Below are 24,704 nucleotides of genomic sequence, written 5' to 3' on the forward strand. Positions count from 1 at the left end.
AGTCGCGTTAATGGTGGATATGGGCAGCACCTGCCGTCCGGGGTGCCCATTTTTTCGTCATTTCTGGCCAGTGCTTGCTGCTCCCGGGGAAAGTACCTTACAGAGTACCCTCCGCGCTAAGCCAGTCGCAACGCATGTCTCTAGCACTCGCAGTGCAGTGCAGCTGCTGCACCTTGGTGATTTTCCTCGAGATGACTCGGGATCGGGAGCGTGAGGAAGGTATCCTCGAGTCGCTCCTGCCAGTGCGCCTGTCTCTCCCCCTCCTTCTTCCAATCCCCGACATCCCGCCGTAAGCCCCCCCTCTATCTCACCACAACAACAGACGTCCGGAAGAAAACATAAACAACGCTTCGGCCAGCTCGCACATCCACATACACTACACCCTTACAACCTAGCTCAGCCCAGCTATCCGTCGCCCGTTATCACCATCAGCCCCTCCACGTTCCTCCATTATCGCGACCAAAGGACCAATCTACCCTTGCATCGCTTCAATCACTCTACGAGAGAACATCTTCGCTTGAAGACTTCGAGTCGCCGACTTTGCGCGATTCTTTTGATACCCCTTTCAATCACCTTTTCTGTTGTTACAACTATCAAACCATGTCGGGCGCAACGAATGCCTGGCTGTCTCGGCAGCGCAAGAGCGACCTCGTCGAGCTCGCCGAGCTGACCGGACTTACTGGGTACGTAAAGCCTTCCCTTTTTCCTCGTTATACTCGTGTCTATCGCAAGTTCGAGCTCTCTGCGCATATCGCCTTTGAGGTTATGCTGCGCTGCCGTCGCGTTTCATCGGATCGTCGCGCAAGGCTCTCCGAGGCGCGTCGAATTATCACGAGCCAAGACACGTCATGATACCATCACGAATATTGAGACTAACGACGCGCTCTTCACAGGTACGAGTCCCAAAAGAAGGCCGACTTGGAGGTCACTCTCGATGAGTACCTTGCCGAAAACGCGACGAAATTCTCTAGGGAACCCAAGCTCGTCCCTTACTACAACAGCCGCGCCAAGGCAGCTGGTTCGCCTGTGAAGAGGGAAGCACCCCTGACGGATCTTGTCAAGTCTACGCGACGCAGGACCACGAGGGCTATTGAGGAGATCCTTCCCGAGTACGTCCAAACTTCTGCTGCTTGCTTCTTTGCCCTGCGATGCGCTTCGCAGAGAAATCACAGCGCGTCCCGCATTTTCAATCGCAAACTAACAGACGCGTCTTTTAGGCCCGAGGCTGAAGAGGAATCAGTGTCATCATCTAGCCCAGAGCCTGCCGCGACTTCGACCGCCTTGGCGACGCGTACTCCTGCCCGCCAACTGTCACTAGCCAGCCGCATCCCTCTACCCGCAACGCCGGCCGACGTTGCTGAAGCTGTTGACCGACACACCGTTGCCCTCCGCGAGCGCGCGACTGAACTGTACGACCAGTCTGGTATCCAGGAGGGTACTCAAGCTGTCCGCTCTTCTCTGTCGACAGTCACCGCCATCCTATTCACCGTTGCCGCCTTCGAAGCTTGGAACCTTCGCGCGGAGGTACTGCCGACACGCTATGCCTTCACAATTCCCGCAATTCCGGCTTTGGGCACGAATTTCTACCCTGTCTACGTACCCGACGCGTTCTTGTTCGTGACTTCGTCATTCTGGTCACCCGTTACCCTATGGACTCTCACCTCTGTCCTCATTCCTTCTCTGTTTGGGTACTTCTACAACCTGAGCGCTGCGAGCCATCCCCAGGGACGCGGTCGCACTCAGACAGTCGAATACAACGTCGACCCGTTGGTATTTAGCATCGTGAAGGCCCTGATCTCCTTTGTCGTCTACGGGCAAAAAGTCACTTTCGGTGGCTGGATCAGCGACAACTCGATCGAGCGTATCAACGGCGCCTTGTACGGCGAGTGGAAAGGAATCCTGACAGGCGCTGCCATCACTGGTCTGGTGAGCCTGTACGACGCCGTTTTGAAGAAATAGGACGACTCTTCAATTGGCCAAGAGAGGCATCGTCCGACGGGTCGTTCAGCGGCCCTTCTCGCGGAAACTCCAGATACGACCAGGCTTTTGAGAAGCTCAACTCGTGGACGCGGCTCAAATCGTGGGCGTGGCCGCGCTCGCGGGGAAAGAGCACGCAGATCACCTCCTGGTATGTAGGCGTATGTTTCTTTTCTTATTCAAATCACTCGGAGGGTGGCGTTTTGGGCGTTTTATCGGCCTCTTGCGTGGCTCTTCGGCTGATACTTTCTCAGCTCGTATTATTGACTTGGCCTCCTTTGGCGACGATGTCCACTTCGAGGAGCTTGGTGCGGTGTCGGAAATACGGTTCGAGTCGATGTTGGCCATCGTCTTGTTTGTTCTACTTTTGGTTCTTACTGCGTTACAGTTTCTCTCTCAGAAACTTGGTGGGAGTTTTTGAGACGCGTTCTTGTTTCCTTATTGACTACGTCAGCTCAGGCTGGCTATTATATATCATGGGAGGGCTTGACGGTTGGTTGGTAGGTCGGTCATGGTTAGCAGGCAGCGCTTTTTCTATTTCAAAGAGTTTGGCCGGCGGTAGGAAGGAAGGATGCTTTCAAGTTAAGCCATTAGTAACGGCAGAATATATTGTCTTCGGAAGTTCTACAACCAGGTGCTCGTGCCCACAAACCGCAGCTCCGGGCTCGTGATTTTACGTAACTCATCGATAAATACGGAACTCTTGCTCGCAGCTTCAATGACTCTAGCCATAGAAAGTCGGTAAGGCCAGTCAATTGTAATGCTGATTACTGAGTATAAGTTTCATGATCACTTGTCCGTGAGGACTCATATGTAGTCATCCCTGCCCGACCCTGCTAAGAGGCACACTGTCCACCGTAAGGGCCGATGTAAAATAAAACAACATCTCCATCTATTGAACCCATTCAAATTCCTGCGAGCTTGAATTCCAGACGGAGCAACCGGTCTTCCCTAACAAGCTTGGAGCTGCGCGGAGCACCGATGCGTAGAAGAGTATTGACGGGGCTATTCTGAGGTAGGGTCTAGGTCTAATACGTCCTCCGTTCTCTTTCCATGTCTCTCTGTTTCTGCCTCCATCGTCATGCCTATGTGAGTGTTCCTACTTGTTCATAGCAGTAGACCCACGATATTCCTGTTCATCGCGGTATGTACTCCACGTGAAGCCAAGTTGAAAGCCGGACCGTCACAGCAACAACAATTGTGCCGACCAACCGTTACTATTGAGCGAATCCACCACTCAAATGGAAAAACGCTAGGGGATTTCCACTGCACCTTTGATCTGTCTCAGGGCCGTCTTGTTGTTGCGAGGTGCATACCGGGACACACGGGGAAGGGTGTCCGGTATCGGTCGGGCATCGAGCACTGCATTTTTAACCCACACGAAGGCGATGATAGCCCGGGCCGGAGCACGATCAGACAAATCGGACCTGTGACTGCATGAGCACTGCAATTTTAACCTACACGGAGACGATGATAACCCGGTCAATTTTCGGCCCAGCCTCCCGAGATGATTTCCGTTGGTTCAAACGATGCGCAGAATTGTAACACAACCCCGGAACCCAGTCATCACCAACTTCTGACACCTTCCGCTGCGGACAGTCAAGCGGCAGCATGATGGACGACGAATAATCCAATTCATTACATCGACAAATGTAGCGAGCGCGTCAGGCTTCATTCGACAGTCATCAAAACCATGAATTCCATACGCTACCTAGAAGATAGATCCCTATCCCGCCGATATATTCCAAAACCATCCCGTCTCGTGAGATGCCACGCCGGACCACCACATATTTTGCACTTAAAAGATCATCATCGCTCTCATTGTTCTCCAGTCAAATCTCAAATATCATAGCCCGTAATTCCCATCCAAACCCTCGAGAAATAGCCCGTCATTGTTGTTCCCCGAGCACGAAGCCAACAACGCGTTGCGGTATTCTAAACTGCTGACGCTCATGTTCAAATCACTCGCCAAATCCTCTCCCGAACTCAGCGACTCTTCGCTTACGCTCAGAACACTTTGCGGCGGCGCTGGGTTCGTTCCAAAGTCGCCAATGTTGAAGCTTGCAAGGTCCCATGAGTCCGGCGACCAGCCATCCAGATTCGTTGACGCGGGCGTCGTGTCACTCATCTGCGTGAGACCGCCACCGCCACCGTAGATCGCGTCGTAAACGTTGTTCAGACCACAATCCATAGAGCCGAGCAACGCCTCCCATTCGGTCGTCGACACACCGGATATCTTTTGCGGTTGCTGCTGCGAGTTGTACAAGCTCTGATGCGCCGCGGCGAGAAGATGTTGTTGGAGACGTGCCGATGTGGGTGATGGTGGTGAGGAGCCATTGGGCGTGTTGCTGAGGGAGAGGTAGTCGAGATTCTGCTTTCCGTTATGTGTCCTAATGCGATTGGCGATTTGTGACATGGAAAGACGGTGGTGTTCCCGGCGGGCGGCGGACATGTCTTGCTGTTGTTGCAAGTTGTCGATTGACGGCCGTGAGCGGGAGCGGTAGAGTTCTGGGCGGTTATGAATGCTAGGCATGGTCATGCGGCGCATCTTCTCCTGCTGCTGGATGAGATCGCTCTCGCTTGCAGCGGCGCTGGGAAGACGACCTAGAGTTTGTTGCGGGGACTTCTTCTTGTTCGCCGATGCGGGCGGTGATGACCTTTGCGGTGCACGCATGGACGTATCAGGGCTCGGTTGTGGCGGCGTGGGCAAAGAAGGCTCGTCTAGCTTAATGAGCATGCCGGCGACGCGTTTGAGGTCGAATGATCCAGGGGCCTTGGCTTTCGTGAGGATCCTGAGAACACTGTTGACGAGGCGCTCGACGTCCTTCATCATTTTGCTGTCCTGCTTCAGCTCGAAGCTGTGGTAGAGCAGGGTCATGCCACACAGCACAAGAGTGTCGGTCTTGTTCAGGCAGAAGGAGAAAGTCATGTTGCGCTCTTCGAGAAGCTGAATGATTTGCACAATGTGCTTGCTGGACTCTCCAATCGACAAGAGTGCAGGTGCAGCCTTGTGGCCGAGAGAGGAGCCAACGGCAGGGCGGTAGATGAGCGTTCGCGTGTAGTAGTAGGCGAGCGCCAGCAGAGGGGATCGGCTTCCAGTAACATCGGTCGAGGGCTTGTCCTGAACAAAGTTGAGCTTCAAATGAGCCGGTAGTGACTCGCACCACTCGTCGAGCTCAGCCTCCATGGCGGACATTTGCTGCAGTGAGAGCTCGTGAGACGTCGCTGCCGGGTAGTTCTTCTCCATGACCTTGGCTAGAATCCTGCAACAGCGGAAGAGGGCGAGGGCGCTGGACAAGCGAGTGTACTCTCCTGGCAGAGTCGGTTGGAAGCCCTTCTCAGTCACGTACTCATCATCGGTATCTGACGGATACTCAGCGTGAATGTCGTCCTCCTTCAATAACTTCGGTAGACCAAGAATAGCGCCGGAGAAGCTTCGACCGTTAGCTAAGTTAATAATCTAGCAAATGAAGGCACTCACCAGTCAAGCGTGTAAAGAGTCCAGAAGACCTTCTTGCGTGTCTCAATAGTGAGAGCACCGAATGAGAAGCGCTTCTGGCTTTGGTGGAGTCCAAGGCGGTGCGACAAACCGACGGCGATGCCCTTGTAGTGCTGGAGGCGCTTGTAGTCCGCTCTCACGATGCAGTAGAGAAGAGCCAGCTCAAGGCATTGCAGCGTGATCATGGTGTTTTCCATGAGCACAGCCTCGACAGCACGCTGCCACTGCTGCTCACAAACCGCAATCTGGTCATAGTCGGGCTGGTCGCTGCCGAGAGCTGCGATACCGAAGACGAGATACAATTGCGCGATCTTGTGGTTATTCTTGACCTTCTCTGGGTCTGATACAAACTCTTCGTAGATGTGCAAGAAAGTCGGCTTGTGCAACACGGGGAACAACGGTGCCCATTCCTGGAAGTAGACGTTGACGCAGCGGTCGGAAAACAATCGTGGCGGTACTCTGAGAGCTTGGTCTGGGGACTTGGGCGTCAAAGGATGGCAGCCCTGAATATGCAAAAAAGCTTCTGGGTTGAAATCCGAGCAAGGCTTTCCGTTTTCTTGCATCCTACGCTTGAATGCCTCTGTATCTCATGTTAGCTACACACACGGAGATTTCGCTCGGACGCTCCGGAACGGAGCGGGGGTTCCACGGACCGATGAAGGCACGGCCGCTCGAGGGGCCCATGAAGTAGGAGTCTGAGTTCTCGACGCCCAAAAGCAGCGGCGACGCCTGGACGCGGAACGTATCCTCCTTGGCCGGTGACCCGGACTTTTCCCTGACATCCACGGCGGAAGACGACCCGGCCGGCGAGTTCGCTGATGCGGCGGCCACGGACGGGCTACGATGACTTGAGTGGTGGCTGTGATTTCCGTGCATACGCGATAGCATGTCAATCTTCTCGTCTTTCTCGTCCAGCAGGTCCTTCAGCTCCCTAACCTCGAGCTCGAGCTGGCGAACGCGCTCTTCGAGAGACTCAGTGTATCCACGCGGAAAGGCGCGACGGCTCAGCTTGTCGCTGGTGCGACACTCGAAGCCTACGTTGGCGCATTGCGAGCAGGTCGGCCGAATACCGTCGCAGCGAATCTTCTTGCTGCGGCAGCGGTCGCAGGCTTGGGCGATGCGGCTCTGGGAGCTGGTGCCCACCTTGATCACCTTCATGGGCAGGATTCCGGGCATGTTGGCGATTTCCCTTCCTCCTCTTTTTACGGTGGCGCCTGTTTGTTGGAGGTTTCGACAAATGTGTGGTGGCGTCTGAGAGCGGCTTCCCTACGAGTAGCCCCGGAGGCTTCGGCGGCTTGGGTTTTCTCGGTCGGTCGTGAACACGTTCAAATGCGGTAGATGGCGTGAAGTAGTCCGAACATTCCCATAAATCAGATTCCACCTCTTCAGAGATCTTCAGATGGTCGTTTGTCAAGTTTCGTCGTTGATTTGCGTTTGCGGTTGCAGATAAGGGCCGTGGTATCTTCTTAGTCACTAAAAAAGGCAAATAGGCGAAGGTAAAGAACAACCCCAAAGTCTTCCAAACAAGAACAGGACAGAAAATAGACAGGAGTGGAGAGGGTCGAAAGTCGACAACTTGGAAGTGGCAGACAGACACTCAGACAGACAGACAGGAATCAAGTAGTCGAAGGTGCTGTCGATGTCAAAGGTCGTGTTGGGGTGTTGAGGGAAAAAGAGGGAGAAGAAGTGGAAGGAGACCGTGGGAGGGACGTGAGAGGTGTGGAGTACCTAAAAAGAGACCCCGTGGACGGGAGGCAGACGGGACCGCTGGACACCACGACTGGACCGGGGACCGGGGGGAGGGCTGGAAACTTCAGAAACAGCGACTCATTCCTCATTGGAATGAAAATGGTGAATGCCTGCACCGGGATTGGAACGGTGCACTTGGAGACTGGGGGACTGGCCACCGGTCCGGCCTGGCATTTGCCTTCAAAGAGCACTGGACCCGCTGATGGGGGAATCTGGGGGAATAAGCCCGGGATATTGCTGGTTGGCTGCGTTGTTGGGAACAAAACGACGCTAACGACCAGTGAGGAGGACCAATAACAGCAGGGCAATTGTCCTCGAGTTGCGCTGAACCCCGTTGAAAGGTATCCACTGTACGACCCCAGCATGCGAGAATCAGCACCAGCACCAGCACCACCAGCAGGACGCAGCGGAACATCAAACTCGCAGCTTCCATCTGTGTATTCCCAGCGCACCAAAGTTCCTACATCGCTTCTTGCGCTAGTCGACCCTTTAGCGAGCACGAACCGGAGGATACACCGTGGAACCACCATCCAATTCCATTCCCACCGGCAGCACCGCTACAGCAGGAGAAAGGCACACCACCACACCACCACCACCACCCGCCACGATCGAACTGTCCATCACCTTTCACCAACACCAAATCACACCGTATCGCACCTCGTCGACTCCTGCGTATCTTACCTGCCTCAAGTTTACAACAGATACACCCGCCAGTCCTTGCCATAAACTGACAACCCCCAACCCTCGCAACCAACCAACTCGCAAACCCTGACACGAACCCACGGCACTAAACGCGAAGAACCACCAGCAAACGCAGCCATGACACCACTCGACCCCGGAAGCGGGGGATTATCTGCCAATTTCGCCCTCCTTCTCCAGACTATCCGGTCTTCTCCAGACCCCAGACTCTTCACGACACTTCCTCAGAGGCTCTAGGCCCTCGACAATGGCCCCACCCCCAGAGTTAACAACGTGTTGGAAACAACAATGACCGACCTCGAGGACCGGCCAGTCATGCAGCCATAATCGATTCGCCAATGCGCATTCATCCCACCATCTTCGCCTTTGTCGGGAATGCCCCGTTTTCCCCAGGTTTTCGCCGTTCGAGGAAAAGTTTCGGCAACAAAGAAAGGAAGATCGAAAAAGGAGCTACTGCAACTTTGAAATGTTCGGCAAGAACAGGAACTCAGGAAACCGGGGTGAGGGTCACACAGGCACTCGTACACCATACTCGCCGCGCAACCTCTTAGCACAGCCTGGGGGAGGACAAGAAACTGGGGTACTGGCGTGGCCGGGGCGCAGGACAACTGGAGAAATCTGGGGCAGACGAAGGAAAAGGGAAAGGTTGAGGGCCACATCGTTGCAATCGTTCCGGGGTCTATTTCGCGATACGTCGGATCGGAGGGACGATCGCTGCTCTGTAACTGGTGGTTCAGTCCTCGCCGCCTGACCACACTTGGCCGACACCTTGGCCCACGCAACCTGAACCGCTGTTTGGGGTTCCTTTCCAGCTGAGCTATCGGCTTGGATTACATCCTGCGCCCAGATATCAACCACTTCTTGATATGTGGCCGCGACATACTGATAATCGTCACCCGGACGAGAGGTGAACCTCCAATGAGACGTCACGACATTGTCTGCTACAACACGACTCCAGCGCCAGCAGTTTGGTGATCAGCGCTTGGGTTGCTGGGTCTGGATCTGACGATGGCTCGTCATCCAGACGTCGCCGGTACTATTTCGTCACGGTTTTGTTGGAGCCAAGAGCTGTCAAATTCGACATGACAGAATGATGAGGCTATTGACGCTCTGCCGGCGCCTGCATGAATCATCGTCACGGAAAGCGGCCATCGGGTTAGGCCTTGTGTATAAGCTGCCTCGGATCGCCAACAACGCATCAACGCTCATACGACGTCGCACGAAAACCGTTGAAACCGATACCCATATTCCAATCAATCGAGCATCCGAACTGCAACTTCGAGCTGCCTGGCTGCCTCCTCGTGGCACATCGTTATTGTTGTCGTCGTCGTCGTCGATGATAGCGACTCAACCCCCCCGCAACTCCAACAGCTCTCGACATCCCATCCCACTCCGCACTCGGGCCAACCGGCTTCGGCTGAACGGGGAACTGGTCGACCCCAAATGCTCGCGTGCTCACTCCCGAGTCCTTATCGTGGGCCAAACGTACCTCGCCAGGCGTCCCTTGACATCTTCACACATCTCTCGGTCCTATTCGGGAAAGCGGACATGTCTCGTCAAATTTCCCAAACAATCCCATCCCAGGAGAATGGCATTTGGGGAAAGTCAAAAAGAGACCACAATCGGGATCGGACGAAATTAAGACATCCTGTCATGTCCAAAGGGTTCGCCTCAGACAGTGACAACAGGAAAAGCTGGAACCACCTTGCACCGCAGGACTGCCAGCCCCCGTGCAATTACCCCGTACCCCGTAGATCCAGGGCCAGCTAGTGCACGCAGGCCCGTAGCCGATGAAGGAATGACGCTCTGCTCCCGCAATCCTTCATCCCCGGTTTCTCCACCGTTGGGGGCGATCCACGCATCCGCGCGGCAGCCCTTTGGACCCGGGGCGGGGAACCACCTTTTTTCTGATTTGAAGCAGCGTATCCGTTGAGCTGCAGAGTCGGCAATACAAGGAACAAAACCATTGTGTTGAGACTGATGTTGCGATGCAGGGCAGACTGCCGCGCTTCAGCTTCGTTGGTCTTTCATGCAAGGACAGGCCGAGACCCGTCCTGTCGTGCTGCATCCCTCCTCTCTGGCAGGGTCCAGGGGAGTTCGCAGCGCGCAACGCGGATCTGCCTCTCTGCCTTACTCGGCCTGTCACTTCCCCCGCGGCTCCCTGCCTAAAACACAAGTGTTTCTCTCTGGCTGTGTGGTCGTAATAAATGCTTGATTTCAGGCAAAATACCACCTTTCCGCCTCAAGGATACTGTTGCTGCACCTCATCGCGGCTTCAATATAATTATGGGCGAGGTCCGTTCCGAAGACGGCCAAGCTGCGCCGATCTTCCTCTGCATGTAAGTAGGTACGGCCGCGAGAGTTGGTTAGCTGCCAAGTCTGTTTGAGCCCTACTCAGACCAGAATGCCATCTGGGGTAGACATTCCGCACATGCCGGCGGACACGTTGGAGCGAGGCGCTTCATCTGCGGTGTGTGTGTTGTGGCTGCCGACGACGTCGGATGATGGCTCGTTGGCTCCCTGTCATCATCCGCATCCTTCGCATCGCGCAGGCTGTCAAAAGGCGCCGTCGCCCGACGCGGGGTGAATCGGGAGATCCGTTCCCTCTCCGCACAGCTTTACAGTCATCTCTCGCGTGCTCTAAGAAAGTGAGATCGGTGGTTGACTATTTCATGTGCCATGTGGCAGGCGAGAATATCTCGGACGGGAAGCCAACGGCCACCGTTTCGAACAAGCCTAGAAGGATCAAGGATAAGACCGCTCGCATTGCTCCGTGCCGCACGTAGTCTTGGGGGACGTTTCTCACCCCCCCCCCCCAACCGCTTTGCTTCGTAACGGCTTACAAGGAACGGAGTGAAGACCCCTCAAACAATAGGGCACGCCTGACGGAAGAATGTCCGCCCAGAGGTTCGAACGAGTGCCGAATGGATCGACCCGGCCGCATGGCTTCGCCTATCCCTCCCTGTTCAACTGAAGTCCTCCTCGTCATTGGATGCCTCGCCCTCCACTAGGTCGTTTTGGGTATCTTCCATCGATCCGAGATAAGCCACCACGTTTTCGTCTGCAAGAAGTTGTGTTTTCTGCAAGGTTGGGGCATGACGCCCACCCCCGGTCAGTCTTGGCACCACATTACGCGGGGGAGCGAGCGAGCAGTTGGGGACGGTGGGGGAGGAGTCGACGCAGGAGTAATCCAGAAGGAATGCGAGAGGCTCAAAAGGGGAAAAGGGCAATGGGCCAGGAGGACATGGGCAGAGCATCGTATGTTATCGCTGCAGCCCTGACACTGACAGAGAGGACCCGACAGGAGAATAAACTCACCTGGTCTTCCAGAGACTTCATGGCGGCTTCCAGTAAGCTGGTCTCCTGTTCCCTCAACGTAGCGGCGGCGTTGATGCACGCCCCGCATATGAGACCTCCCTCGCTGAGCGAAGCGTCCAGGTCGTCAAGGGACATGCCGGTAGCGAGTCGCTCGAGCTGTCCGGACACCAGATCCTGCAAGACGGTAACCACTCGAAGACGAAAGATTTGTGCGATGGGGTGGCCGTCGATGTGTTTCTCAAAGTCCTTGGTCGACGCTGTCACGTCGTCCTCCTGCCAGAACACTTTTAGCTCCCGTGATCCTCCGGTGTCCTGCAGCACGCGAAAGTCGAGGCCGTCCTCCTCGTTCAGGCACATGAAGTAGGCGAAGGGGCTCTTCCAGCCGACGACGCCATTCGTCCGGTCGAACTCCACCGTCGGGGCTCCCTCGAAGATGTGCAGCTTCGCCTTACCCAGCGGGTCGTCTTCGAGGGGCGCCAGGGGCAGCGTGATCCTGTCGGCGACGGACGCGGGGTCGATGAACCCGTAGCTGAAGAGCATCTCCGCCCCGGATTTCGCGTCCCCGTACGAGATTGTCATCTCGTCCCCGGGCGAGACCCTGCAGCCGGGCCGCAGGAGGAGGACCACCTCGTCCTTGTCGTTTTCCTCGTAGTACGCGTTGGCCTTTGCCGAGTGGTTCGCCAGGTCCAGCACGGGGACCATGGCCTCGCCCGACTTTGGCAGCTCTAGGCATCGGGAGCGGAACCATGCGTCGACGCGGGCCCAGTCGATGAGGGAGACCTTGTTGCTTTCCCAGAAGAGCTCGTTCCAGAAGGGCAGGGCCTCGGAAGTCTCACGAAGTTCGTCGAACTCGTCAGTCAGCGCGACAATCTTGGCAGCAGTAGCCGACTTGTGTCTGTTAGAACGTGATTCTGGTGTGATAGCCGCCGCCCAGGGCATGCCCAGCCGCCTTCCTCAGCCGCAAGCTGCTTGGCTTGCCGTGAGACGGGTCGCCACTAGGAAGAGCTATGTTCATGGGTATTTGCATGCACCAGTGACAACCTGGGGTACGGTGATACGATGTCCACTGGTTGTCAACTGTCCGAGCATGTCTAGGGCGGCTGCTAAATGGCGACGGAGTGCAGATGGATTGCGGTGAGGTAGAATAGGTGAGGCGAACTCACCTCCAGTGATGTGCCGTTCAACATCTCACGCTCCTGTTCAGTCCAGAGAGTCGTAACAGGCACCTGTGGTGGCAGGTACTTGACATACTCCGTCCACGGCGTCGATACGCCACCCTTCAAGTTGGTCTTCGGTCGGTCAGATAGCACCATTTGCGTCAATAAAAATAAGCAAACATCGTGCCGAGTCGACTAGTCCAGCGTCAGCGATGATGAGCCATGTCCGGGGCCTGAGATGACCTACCTTGTGGCCACACGCATCGAGCAGCTGGCGAAAATTCTTGTCGACCTTGGCACAACTCTCGACTGCTTCGGCAGACAGGACCAGCTCATGTGGAATCCTGAGCACTGCAGGGATATCGAATGTTTCCTCCTCTCGGCTGAGTTCCTTGTTCACCAGAAGCCCCAGCCCGCAGCCGGGAATTTCGCGCGCCTCGACGTCGACGAGGTCGACATCGTGGAACATGGCCCAGGTGGGCAGCGTGTCGACGGCCAGCTGTGGAGTTGCCATGGTCGCGGATTCAATGTCTCGTCTGCGGTTCTTGAAGTCCCAAGGTCGGTAGTGTCGAGATGCGGACGCCGTTTCCCGTCGTCGTTGTAGGAGAAGGTTAGCGGGCCGAGAAATCGGAGTTGGTTCGTCAGTGGAGGTTTTTGGTGGGTTATCCAGGACCGATGCAATGCGTCAATGATTGACTTTGCGCAGAGTACAACTGCAACTTTTGGCGATCAATTTTTCACCATTTGTGTTCACAACCCTGTGCGATTTTCAGCATGGCAAGGTTGAAGTTGGCAAAGTGGTTCTCTTCGCATCTAAGCCCTCTGGGGTCGCTGAGACCAAGGCCCGAAAACGACCTGACGCGTTCCGTCCAATATTTGGTCACTAATTAAACGACATCCCAAACTCTGATGTTCCTGCTGCAATTTCCGTTGCCACGCAATCGGAATGGCCGACTCGAACCGAAGATGTTGAGCCTTTGAGTATCGATCGGTGGTGCCGTTTCTTTTCTCATGAACCATTCGACATAGTCTTCAGCTAGTTACCCAGCCGCCGACACATGCGACTCGCGATTGCCTCCAATCACCCAGCTCTTAGCTGCTCATCCTTGAGACGCATCTCAGTTACTCCAGATCACCTCGGGAGTGTACTCGGGTAAGGAAACCAACCGCATGGGCAACTCAATTTATGTACTTCTTCCTCGAGTCTATTTTTACCATCGTCGATGAATCCCAAAACTGGAGTTGAGCCCCGAACCCTGCAGCCTCGTCCTTGCAGCCTCTTCGATATCCATAACCTCAAACCTTTGTATTCTCGACTACTGAATTAGTCTCATTCCTCCACGCTCTTGGGACTGGAACAGTTCCTCGTCTCATCATGGAGAAACGAAGTCTCGGCCTCGCTGGGCTCTTCCATAGGTCTTCCCTTTCGATCAAGCTCATCCTGTTCGGCGTCGGCAGCATCTGTCTCGTTCAGATTCTCCTTGTACTCTGAAAGCTCCCGCTTCTGAAGTATAGAAGAAGACGCGGGCTTCGAGGCCACTTTGGTGTCAGAATTCGACATCGGCTCTTTTTCCGAGGTCGAGAGGGTCTGAACCGGCTCAAGCGCTCCCTTGAGAGATGCAAGTTGCGTCTGGAAGTGCGACTTGACAGCTGGCCTCATGCCTTCGAGCTTTTCTTGCTCAATTGCCCATCTTATGGTTCCTATCAGGAGCGCTTTCTCCAGTTCGATATCCTCGGTGGTGTTTTTGCCCGTGTATGGCTCGACTTCAGTGTATTCCTCGAGTAAGGTATGGAGGACCATGTCGATTGCGTAGCAGGCGATATCTTCACTAGACCTATCAGTCAGAACACCCTGGGGTATCCTCGTTATCTTAGTCCAATACATTGTACGGGGCCAGGGGACATACCTGCAAATCGCCGTAATCGCGAACCAAAATCTTGATGCGACGGCGAATTTGGATCTGGATGGTCACTGTCAGTCCGAGATTCAAATCAACGAAGCATCCACCTTACCTCCGGAAAGTCGAAGGGAGCGATGAATTCGTTCAACTCCTCCTGCAGGCTACGGATGCCGGATTTCGATTGAACGTCAGCCATCTTCGGTGGTTGTGTGAATGTTTGAGATGATGTAAAAAAAAGCAGTTTGTTGACGCGTTGCAGAGTGACTAACCGCTATTTGAATCCAAGAAGTTGTCCGTGGCCAGAGGAGATGATGACTTGTAGAGGTTGTTCGAATGAACTGACCAGAAGACGACTTCAAATACCCGCAGGTAGGAGGGGAAAATCAGCGACAACAAGAAGAAGCTGGATCAGCGGCAAGAACGACGGAGAAGTTGAAGTATGGTAAGTGCAAGAGCCGCGCCAAATTCAGTACGGAACTGCTACGTTGTTGCCCCAGTCGCAACATCATGCCGCCGCTACTTCTTTTCTAAATATTAACGTGACACCTGCAACTGCTGTTTCTGAGAAATATGGTTGCGTTGAGAAGGAACTATCACCGTCACTGCATGGATCATGTTGTTGATCCGACTTTGGTTGCGAAGTGATGAGTAAGTGCGAGGGACACTTGAGGTTTCCAACAATACGAAGTCGAATGTTTCAATATCGGTCAACCAGATTATGGAAAAGCCTAGACACAGAGCAAAAAGCACATAAACCACAACTCACAGGCTGCCTGCCTCCTCTTCACATCAACCTAGCAACTCCTTCCATATCACAGTGTACATGCAAGAGCGCATTATTGTTCACAGTTGATATTTGAGAAAGAATGGCAAGGAAACCGACGCAGAAGAAAAACAAAAAAAAAACAGTGCGTGCCCAAGGGGACTTTAAACAGTAGATTTAGACTTAGCAACGCCAGCGACGCGATTCGGTCAAGAAACAATACTTGGAAACTCTGTACGACCCCCAAAGGGGGAATGGACTCACTGGGGATTGAACCCAGGATCTTCCGCAGACATTGATGACAATGCAAAGCGGACGCCTTACCGCTAGGCCATAAGCCCTATGACAGGTGAGAGATGTGTCGATTTCCAAGATTATACCCGCAAGCGAGACACTGGCGGGGCTTGTGGGACCGACCGAGAACGAGGAACGAATGCCAAGAGTCTGTGGCTTTGAGAATCGCTAACACGCCTCGAGTACGACATCTAGGAGCAATGTCATGGTGAAGGGGATAAACAAAAAGCAATGAAAATGGGTTACTCTGTGTTTTAGTGTGTGGTGACAGCTGACCGGGAGGGCGGGTCTGCCGTGCAGCGACGCTCGAAAGATGTTGAGATCCATGGAGCGGTGGCTGATGCAGTTGTCGGACACAAAACATCGCTGACGTCCAAATGGATCGATTGGACGCTATCGGGGCAGCCCCTCATTGCATTATCGGGACGGGATGACAGAGCTGGGTGGATTCCGCCCTTCGCAAAATCGCTACCCCTCGAACGACTCTCGAATTCCACCTCGCCAGCATCGCAAAACCATAGGCTCCGAAACACAATGCCTCGAGATCCTCTGATCGGCCTGGTCGGCAAGCCGTCCGCCGGCAAGAGCACAACGCTCAACAGTCTGACAGACGCCACCTCAAAAGTTGGTCCGTAAAACACTCTCACCAAGAAAAAAAAAATTAAGCCCGCTCGACCGAGAAAAACCGACCCCACCATCGATCGACCTGGCCGCTGATGGATTTTGTGAACAGGAAACTTTCCGTACGCCCTGCTTCTACTCCTCTGCCCGCCGCGAAACCTCTGTTCTTCGAGGCAATGCTAATGCGACCACCCTCCCGTCCACAGATTCACAACGATTGACCCCCAACGAGCGATCGGATACCTCCAAATAGAATGCGCCTGCGCACGACATAACGTTTCGGACCGCTGCAAGCCGAACTACGGCGCCTGCACCGACGGCCGCCGCTCCGTACCCATCGAGCTCCTCGACGTCGCCGGTCTCGTCCCCGGGGCTCACCAGGGCAAAGGCCTCGGCAACAAGTTCCTCGACGACTTGCGCCACGCCGATGCGCTGATACACGTGGTGGACGCATCGGGCACGGTGGACGCCGAGGGCAAGGAGACCCGCGGGTACGACCCCTCGGTCGACATCGCATGGCTGCGCGGGGAGATCGTGGCGTGGATCAAGGGCAACCTGATGGAGAAATGGGGGTCCATCAGGAGGCGTCACATGGCGATCAAGGCCACGGCCATCGAGACGCTGCAGGGCCAGTTCTCCGGCTACGGCAGTACGGCCAACGTCGTCGCCCGCGCGCTCGACAGGCTGGGCATCAAGGAGCCGCTCGAGGACTGGGACGAGTCGACCATCGACCGCGTCGTCAACGCCTTCACGGACGAGAAGTTCCCGACCGTCATCGCGCTCAACAAGATCGACCACCCGGACGCCGACAAGAACATCGCCAAGATCGCAAAGATGCAGGACCCCAACACCATCGTCCTCTGCTCCGCCATCTCGGAGATCTTCCTGCGCAAGATGGCCAAGCAGGGCTACGTCAAGTACACCGAGGGCAGCGAGTTCGTCGACACGCGCGAGGACCTGATCGAGCAGGGCGACCCGGAGGGCGGCGGCCTCAAGGAGCTCGACGAGAAGAACCGCAACCGGATAGAGAACCTCAAGGACATGGTGCTGTACCGTTTCGGCTCGACCGGCGTCGTGCAGGTGCTCAGCAAGGCGGCCGAGATCCTGGGCCTCGTGCCAGTGTTCCCCGTGCGCAACACGACGACGTTCCAGTCCGGCGCCAACGACTCCAAGGTCGTCTTCAGGGACTGCGTGCTGGTCAAGAAGGGCACGACGGTGGGCGAGGCGGCGCGCAAGGTCATGGGCGACGCGCCGATCGCGTATATCGAGGGCGCGGGGGGTATCAGAGTGGCCGAGGACGACCCTGTCGCCGTCGGGAAGAACGATGTAAGCGCCCGTTTCCCTTTGTCAATCTCGCATCTCCCCCTCAGCCAGCAGCGAGACACGCCTATCGTGCGGTCACACACTCAAGGGCCCCGACTGAAGACTGGTTTGCTAACGTCGCACAACACAGATCCTGTCATTCAAGGTCGGAAGAGGTTGAGCGCGTCGCACCTCCGCAATCAATATGCGCGGAGATCTCCGCGAACCTGCAAGGCCCGATAGTGATCTAAAAATTCCACACCGCCCCCATCCTCACATCCAACAACTGTTGCTGCTGCTAGTGTCCGAAGATGGATGCCCCCCGTGACACAGAAACGGCACCGCAGCCCCCATGGAAACCCCGGAGAATGGGGCGTGGTTCATCGCAACGATTGAAATGAAATGCATAGAGTTGGCAGGCGGGTACGCCGGAACCTTTAGCCCAGCGAGGCGGGATCACCAGGGCCAGAATGGCAGGGGTACGATGGGGGCCGAATGATGAGGGGCGGCGCCGGCCCTTCGAAATAAAAAAACGAATTCAGAAATCTCAGCCCTTTTCTTCCATCTTCACCGAGTCATTGCCGGAGTGGATCCCGCCATTGTTTCTGCTTCGTTCTCGCATCGCAATTCGCTCGCCCTCACCGCAGCTCTTCTGTACTTTAGTGTACGGTGTACCTGAGACATACCCGCCCTTGGGCGTTTTTCTCTCTCTGCAGTCTCAGACCTCCTTCCACAGCCCTGCGCAACGGCTTGCGTGCAATTAAACACAGCCCATGGGCCGGGGTGAAGCTGTTCTCAGGGTTGAATGCCCCAGTTGACAATTTGGCGCTCTGGCCAGCCTTGTGTTGAATAGAGGATCCGCTATGCTGCATTGGAGTTACGCGTCCCTCGGATCCCGTTGGTTGTCGAGAAACGTTCTGGATTCGGCTGGTCGTCAGGCGCAGAAACATGACCCCATAATCGTGGCTGATTGAGCATGAGTAAACGCGATAAAGAAGGTTATTTCTTTGCAGCAGAGAATGTCTAAGCGCATCATTGCAAAGAAATAAGCTGCATGGACATTGAGTGTTTGATGCGGTCTAGAACCTTTCCGGAATGCATACGGCGTTTCAATGCGGTAAAGAATGACATCACAAGGATCGCCGGCAGTCACTGGCAGTGGCGGGGAGGAGCGCTTCCGAATGCACCTCTCGCACCACCGCTGTCATGCGGCACAGCCGGGTGTCGAGCAAGGACTGGAGCTGTCTGACAACACATCACGGTGCATGAGGGAGAATGTCATTTTGAAGAAACGTCTTTAGTTTGAAGATTGATGTCGGGTATCGAATTAAGCATCAAGTGTACACAGTCCAATGTCTCCCATCCCTCCGTATCTCGCGTGCCGCGAAAAGCAGAAACGATGATGATGATGAAGTCCGTGATGAAAACCGCCTCCCAAAGGAAAAGAGGCCGTTGATGTGTTGTGGTCGTTAAACAAAACAAAAAAAGAGGTGAAGAGGGAGCAAGACCACCCTGCAGTGACAGGTGAAATCCCTGCCCTCGGCTGCAGGAGAGCTCCAAGGTTGTCGGATGAGACGGAAGCTGAGGTCGCTGGAATGCCCGGCCACCGCCCATACCACTGTCCTCCTGTCACACGATTGGGTATCGCATACTGGAGGCTGAGGTCATGCCGCTGTCGCTTGCTTATTCGTCATGGCCCTCGACAGCGTGGACGATTTTTTGAGGTCGGGGGTTCTCAGCGACTGGTCGCTTAATACTTCAAGATGATGTACAGAGCGTGAATGATACCGGGCAGGTAACCTGTGGTTGTTAGTGACTGTGGTGGACGAGCGGCGACAACGTTGAAGCTTACCAAGAATGGTCAACAGAATGTTGATGAAGAAGTCCGCACCGCAACCACGCTCGAGGAAGACACCGACGGGCGGGAGGATAATGGCAAGAAGGATCTTGCAGATATCGGAAGCGGTGAAAGGCATGGTGATTGATGTGTGTTGTGTTGTAGGTGAGTGTTTGTTGATAGTTTGCGACGGGATCTCAAGATCTGACGTTGGGGTCGAGTTGTATGTTCGTTGGATGATGATGTCGAAGAGGGGAAGGTTAGATGATCTGGGGATGAGATGCTTAAATAGAGAAGGAGTGCTCTTGCGCAAGCCAAGACCCAACGAAGAAAAAAAATAGGGCCCTAGGAAGGTAAGGCAGGCGCAAGGTCACGGTCACCAAGCAAGCAAGCAAGCTCACAGTGATGTGATGTGGACTTGCATGGGCCACCCCCTTCCCGCCTTCGACCTTCGACCTTACGTCTGACAAGGGACAAGCCAGTCGCAGGTAGCTGGGCCACAGAGGTCCGGAAGCACCCAAGCACCACCCAAGCGCAAGTTCCCCCATCCAAGCAAAGCAAAACCACCAGGTGCCAGGCGCCAGGCGCCCGTCGCCTTGGTGGTCATGCCGGGGAGAGGCTTGGGGGTAGAATGAGAGGGAACATGCGTCATCGACTCATTACCGGTTTGCTGCGGCCAGAAATTAAGGTGCAGGTGCGGCCTGTCGTAAGGCACACACAGCACTAGACCTCTTGACCTCGCACCTCGCATTTCGCTGCTGCTGCCCTCGGACGCGGTTCGCTAATTTTCTTGGGGGAAGGGATGGCGTTGCCGTGTCTTGCGGACAAGCCACACCTTCACCCACTTTTTGGGCAATGTCCCTGTCGACATTGACAAGCTTGCCTTATTCAACCCGAGCAGAAACGCTAGTGACAGCAGCCGCGGCTTCACGACGTATCGCCGTGGCAGATACGGCACGGCTGTTCCTGCAAAGAATCATCCCGCCTGTTCGTTGCCAGGTTTGTGGTATTACATCAACAGGTACAGCAGTTCGTTAACCCCCTTACAGATTTACTCGTTGTTCACTCCTTTGCCATGGCAGCTTGTTGTTTCCGATCCATCCTTACCAGATCGAGCTTCACATTGCGCGTCCTCCCCGCCCCAGCCATTCCTGTACCGCCGTCATTGGGAGCCAGGAACCCAGCCCAGCACAGCACGGTGTTTCCGACCTCCCTCACCAAGCGTGCACAGTCGCTGCACTGCAACTTGCTTGTTTTCTCGCGTATTCCCGTACATCAGAATCTAATGGACAGGAAAAGCTGCGCGAACAGGTCTTGGGCCTTTGGGCGGGTAAGGTAGAGAAGTGGATGCTACGTCATCAGCCGAGCCCACCGCTAGCGCCGTCCGCTAATAGGATCCACCTTCTTAATTTTGCTTCTTTTGCTCATCGCTCCGCCGGCCATCGACCAGTCAGAGGAGCCAGAAGCAGTCACGATGGTGCAGGGAGGGCCCCCAGCAACAGAATAAAAATGCAGGCCATGAGCCACAACGCCACAGATGGAGGGCTGACTTCATCCAGGGATTGCGCAACAATGATGGCACAGCCACAGACGACATCGGGGATCAGCCTGGCAATTTCGTCCTGGTCCATCATCCTCTCCCAGGTTGATGCTAAAGGCGTTTCTCCAGCGGATATCGGTCCGTCCGCGCATGCTGCGGAGAAGAACGCAAAGAATTTGAGTGAATGGCCAAAGTGGCTTTCCCCCTCCCCACCGCTTTTCCCTTCTGGCTGCCGCTCTTCGGCTGGCTCCTGTCTCTTCGTCCCAAAAAAACTTGTCAAAACTGTCTTACCAATGAAACCCAAGTCACCCGGGTGGCTTATGACGCAAGGGGCACGGCCATGTCCGGCGGCAAAGGGGGCCAAGTCGGCTCGGCAGCTGGCAGGGCTGCGACGGAGACGCGGCCTGTACCCGCTTTGCGACGGGGGGCGCGGATGGCGAGAGGACGCCGAAGCGAATAACGTCCCTTTTCGTCCACGTCGTGGAGATGGTAGGGCTGTGATAAGTGAGGCAAACCCGACTTGCAAGGCTAGCTGTGGCTGGAGATATGAATCGTGCCACACGTTACGTTGCCGTTTCATTCCACTTGCAGATTTCGATTGCGACATTCCGAGACCATCATTGAGGCAAACTTACTCATCATCACGATTATTCCTTTTCCACCATATTCAGCGCAATCCAAGCGTCGGAAACATTCTTGGTTTCTTGGTTGACTTGGCTCAGCTACTGACAATCGGCGCTGGCTATTATACATCAATGTTTACACGGAAGCCATGTAGCTAGCCAAGGGCTAAGTCTGCTGAAGCCGTTGAGGCCTACTAAACACCCCCGAAGCTATACCGCCTTTTGCAATCAGGTCTAGGGCCTAGACACGGCACACCTGATCCGAAGACGTTTTGCTGAACTGACTATGACGAAGACCGTTTCTCGGCATATCTAGCTCTCATTCGAGAACCGAGTCAGGTTGTCGATATCTTGTAAGAGTGAATTCCAGCCTTTCTTTTCTAGAGAGTCTTGGCCATTGCCACAAGCTCACTCGTCGTCTTTCGCGGAACTCGCCATCTTCTTGCCAAACGCCAGAGTGCCGCCGACCGTCTTGCCCAGGATGTAACCAGCATACAAGCCGCACAGGATCGTGACCGGCCACTTCTGCCACTCACGATCCCAGTCTAGGGGAATGGGCACCGCGCCGAGCCACGCGCCCAGCAGCCCGCCCACCAGACCGCCGTATGCCTCGTCCAGAGGTGCAGCTGAGCTGGCGATGGACACCCATGTGCTGGCCTCGACACCGTGGACGTAGAAGAGCGGGAAGAGCGATAGGAGGGCGACGTTGGCGGAGCAGAGGAGGGTATGGGGAACGTGGGTGAGGAAAGGGGCGCCGAAGAGGACGAGGACGATGTGGAGGGCCGGCGTGATCAGGGCGGCGAGGAGGACGGAGAGGAAGATGGCCTAAGTTAGTTGTCAGTAACGAGCCACGGCTCGCGGGGCGTAGATGGACTTACGATGAAGGGATTCGGCCCCGTGCTCTCGGCCTTCTTCTTCTCGCCGGGCCGGGACTTGCGCACACCCTTTGCAGCTTGCGACCCAGCCGCTGGCAAACTGATGAATGCGTAGATGATCTGTATCGCAGCGACTACCGGTAGGGAACTCGACAAAGTGCGCACGGGTTCGGCCACGAGCGAGCTGAACTGCGCGACGAAGAGTCCGCCGAGGAGCACCGGTTGCACGTGTCGGACTACCTGCGCGGCAGGGCTCGACAGGGGATGAACTGGGTGCAGCCCGTCCCTGGGCTTGCCGGCGTCGGAGGCGGCCTTTGCTGGTGTCGACATCGTCACAGGGTCTACCAATGGCATGGCGGGCTCAAATGTGAGTCAGTCGATCGGTCGGACGGTCGGGAGACGGAAGGAGGGTGATTTCGGAGCGGTCGGTCGATGAAGAAGTTCGATGGAGCTGGAACCCGGAAGGCCACGGCTCAGGAAAAACCGCGGAACGGCGACCACGTCCGAACGCGCTGGCGGGTCCGTCCGGGTCACATGGCGATAAGGCTGAGAAGACGCTGCGATAAGCTGGCTGTCCCCAGGTTCTTGGGCCAGTCACGGCGTCCACAGGCTCTTGCAGGGTCGCACCAGCTGCGAAGCGTTGACTGACAGGCCGCTACGTACCGCATCTGCAGAGAACGTCGCATCGCGCCATTCACCTGATTCTTTGAGGAGAAGAAAAAGGATGACGATGTTATCTCATCCCCTATTCTAGTTTGGGATCTGAAGACCAACATTTCGCGTCTTCGGATCAAGGCAGGTGTCAGTCTTCTTCCCCGGATTCTCCCTCGTCGTCGCTCCCAGCCGGTTGGGCCCATGGTTCGATTGTTCGCTTCGATGGTCAGCAGTGGCGATCATTTCATTCGCCAGGAATCCAGGCCCTGACGCCGGCCAATCACCGCCCTTCCATGGTGGCCGCCGTCAGACCATATCACCCCATAATGGTTGGCAGTCGTCAGGAAACAGAATGAAAACGCGCGATCGCCCATCGACCGTTTTTTCTCCCATTACGACCAACCTATTGTTCAGCCAGGCCTCTTTTTCTGCAATCGCTGCCCGAACACATGCGTTTGTCTTCCCCACACGCGCCTGCGCGGCTGCGCCTATTGGGTGAGACACTCTTGTCTTGTCAATTTTCATTGCAGAATCCCACGGCCATGGATACACTTGGGGGCCGTTGGAGATGCGATGGCATGATTTTGACCGAGCCTGGATTGAGAAGCCTCGTCCGCTCCGCCCAGGCACGGGAATCTTACGGACAAAGCTGCCCGTTCATCTGCCCACAATAGGCGTTTGCCGTTGGAAATCCCGGAATAGATTGTCAACGATGCATAGATCTCGTAGGTTCGCGGCCTGGACGCACAATATCTCCTTGGTATAAGATCCAAAGCAGCTTCCCGTCTGCTGTGTTCCCTTTCCCTCATCATCACCATCTCACATCAACATCATCAAACAGAGTCTCGACTCAAACACACTACCAACTCTCCACTACATCTTTTGTACGAGTGTATTACCACCACTTCACTCCTCTCAACTCCTCCAAGAAAAAGTCTCTACTCGACTACCCTCTTACAAACCCAACCACCACTCAAAATGTCTCCCGCATTCGCTGCTCGCACCGCTGCCCGCATGGCCATCCAGCGCAGACAATTCTCTCTGCTCACCAACATGCGCAACGTCGCTCGCTCCTTCGAGCCCCACCCCTTCCAGAGAATGTCCCAGACCGGTGTTCAGGCAAAGCCCTACTACGGTGCCATGCTCAAGAAGCGTGCTGCCACCGCAGGAATGTAAGCAGTGATCTCTTCGACATCTTCTGAATGAATCAAGTCTAACACCGCACTCAACAGGTTCTTCCCTCTCGCTGGCTTCATTCTCGGATGGCCCTACCTCACCTACCTGATGTTCGATGGCCGCATCTAAACATCAACATCCATTCCTCATACTGCAATGAATGGTAACCACGACTTGGGAGTTTTAGATTTGGGAATTTGGAACATATTCGAGATACCTGTACATATTTCATCTCAGCATCTACGGCGTTCGGGAGCTTCTTGGATACCTAAAGCATCGGTAGAAGTCCAATCGGACCACGCATAATTCACTTTGTTCAAACATTAAAATATGATCAAGTATCTAGTGAAATTTCTGAGAAATCCGTCCAGCAACTGAATTTTATGATTAATTGCCTGCTTGCATACAAAACATAACCAGACGTTCCAGTGTCTCGCTCACTTACACAATCCGGCAGAGACCCTGAATGGCCAGTGCACACCAGCTCCGAGTCGCGCTACTCCACTTCCGTCCTAGCCATTCGCGCCCCTGCAGCTCCCCGGACTGTGTGACCGCGTCGTGTTGAAGCTGTCCTCCAATTTTGACCACTTTGACAACACGCCTTCGACCCGGGCGACCGACGACGACGACGACCGCGACGACACCACATATTTGCACTTCCTTTCCGCCCATTTGCAACTACTTACGGCGGACTGCTTGCTTTCTGCAGCTTAACCCCT

At 55.1% G+C, this 24,704-nt stretch overlaps 7 protein-coding genes across 7 annotated transcripts; 3 read left to right on the forward strand and 4 right to left on the reverse strand.

The window, feature by feature from the left end:
* Positions 1-600: 600 nt before the first annotated feature.
* Positions 601-1,959, forward strand: CkaCkLH20_00220 (uncharacterized protein; the record flags this gene model as incomplete). Its single annotated transcript, XM_038882940.1, has 3 exons — positions 601-683; positions 894-1,109; positions 1,218-1,959. 3 exons carry the CDS (start codon positions 601-603, stop codon positions 1,957-1,959), a joined length of 1,041 nt encoding a protein of 346 aa, XP_038751645.1.
* Positions 1,960-3,823: 1,864 nt separating this feature from the next.
* CkaCkLH20_00221 (uncharacterized protein) lies at positions 3,824-6,652 on the reverse strand (the record flags this gene model as incomplete). Its single annotated transcript, XM_038882941.1, has 3 exons — positions 3,824-5,411; positions 5,459-6,056; positions 6,130-6,652. 3 exons carry the CDS (start codon positions 6,650-6,652, stop codon positions 3,824-3,826), a joined length of 2,709 nt encoding a protein of 902 aa, XP_038751646.1.
* Positions 6,653-11,134: 4,482 nt separating this feature from the next.
* On the reverse strand, positions 11,135-12,913 carry CkaCkLH20_00222 (set domain-containing protein; the record flags this gene model as incomplete). Its single annotated transcript, XM_038882942.1, has 3 exons — positions 11,135-12,130; positions 12,406-12,531; positions 12,647-12,913. 3 exons carry the CDS (start codon positions 12,911-12,913, stop codon positions 11,135-11,137), a joined length of 1,389 nt encoding a protein of 462 aa, XP_038751647.1.
* An 816-nt stretch (positions 12,914-13,729) lies between these two features.
* On the reverse strand, positions 13,730-14,496 carry CkaCkLH20_00223 (uncharacterized protein; the record flags this gene model as incomplete). Its single annotated transcript, XM_038882943.1, has 3 exons — positions 13,730-14,251; positions 14,307-14,360; positions 14,413-14,496. 3 exons carry the CDS (start codon positions 14,494-14,496, stop codon positions 13,730-13,732), a joined length of 660 nt encoding a protein of 219 aa, XP_038751648.1.
* A 1,395-nt stretch (positions 14,497-15,891) lies between these two features.
* Positions 15,892-17,461, forward strand: CkaCkLH20_00224 (uncharacterized protein; the record flags this gene model as incomplete). The annotated part of the gene is made up of 3 exons (XM_038882944.1): positions 15,892-15,989; positions 16,185-17,304; positions 17,432-17,461. The coding sequence occupies 3 exons, from the start codon at positions 15,892-15,894 to the stop codon at positions 17,459-17,461; spliced, it is 1,248 nt and encodes a 415-aa protein (XP_038751649.1).
* A 4,227-nt stretch (positions 17,462-21,688) lies between these two features.
* CkaCkLH20_00225 (GPI biosynthesis protein family Pig-F) lies at positions 21,689-22,509 on the reverse strand (the record flags this gene model as incomplete). Its single annotated transcript, XM_038882945.1, has 2 exons — positions 21,689-22,105; positions 22,159-22,509. The coding sequence occupies 2 exons, from the start codon at positions 22,507-22,509 to the stop codon at positions 21,689-21,691; spliced, it is 768 nt and encodes a 255-aa protein (XP_038751650.1).
* Positions 22,510-23,787: 1,278 nt separating this feature from the next.
* On the forward strand, positions 23,788-24,114 carry CkaCkLH20_00226 (uncharacterized protein; the record flags this gene model as incomplete). The annotated part of the gene is made up of 2 exons (XM_038882946.1): positions 23,788-23,981; positions 24,042-24,114. The coding sequence occupies 2 exons, from the start codon at positions 23,788-23,790 to the stop codon at positions 24,112-24,114; spliced, it is 267 nt and encodes an 88-aa protein (XP_038751651.1).
* Between the last annotated feature and the right edge of the window lie 590 nt (positions 24,115-24,704).

Source organism: Colletotrichum karsti (assembly GCF_011947395.1).
Source record: "Colletotrichum karsti strain CkLH20 chromosome Unknown Scaffold1, whole genome shotgun sequence".
NCBI lineage: Eukaryota > Fungi > Ascomycota > Sordariomycetes > Glomerellales > Glomerellaceae > Colletotrichum > Colletotrichum karsti.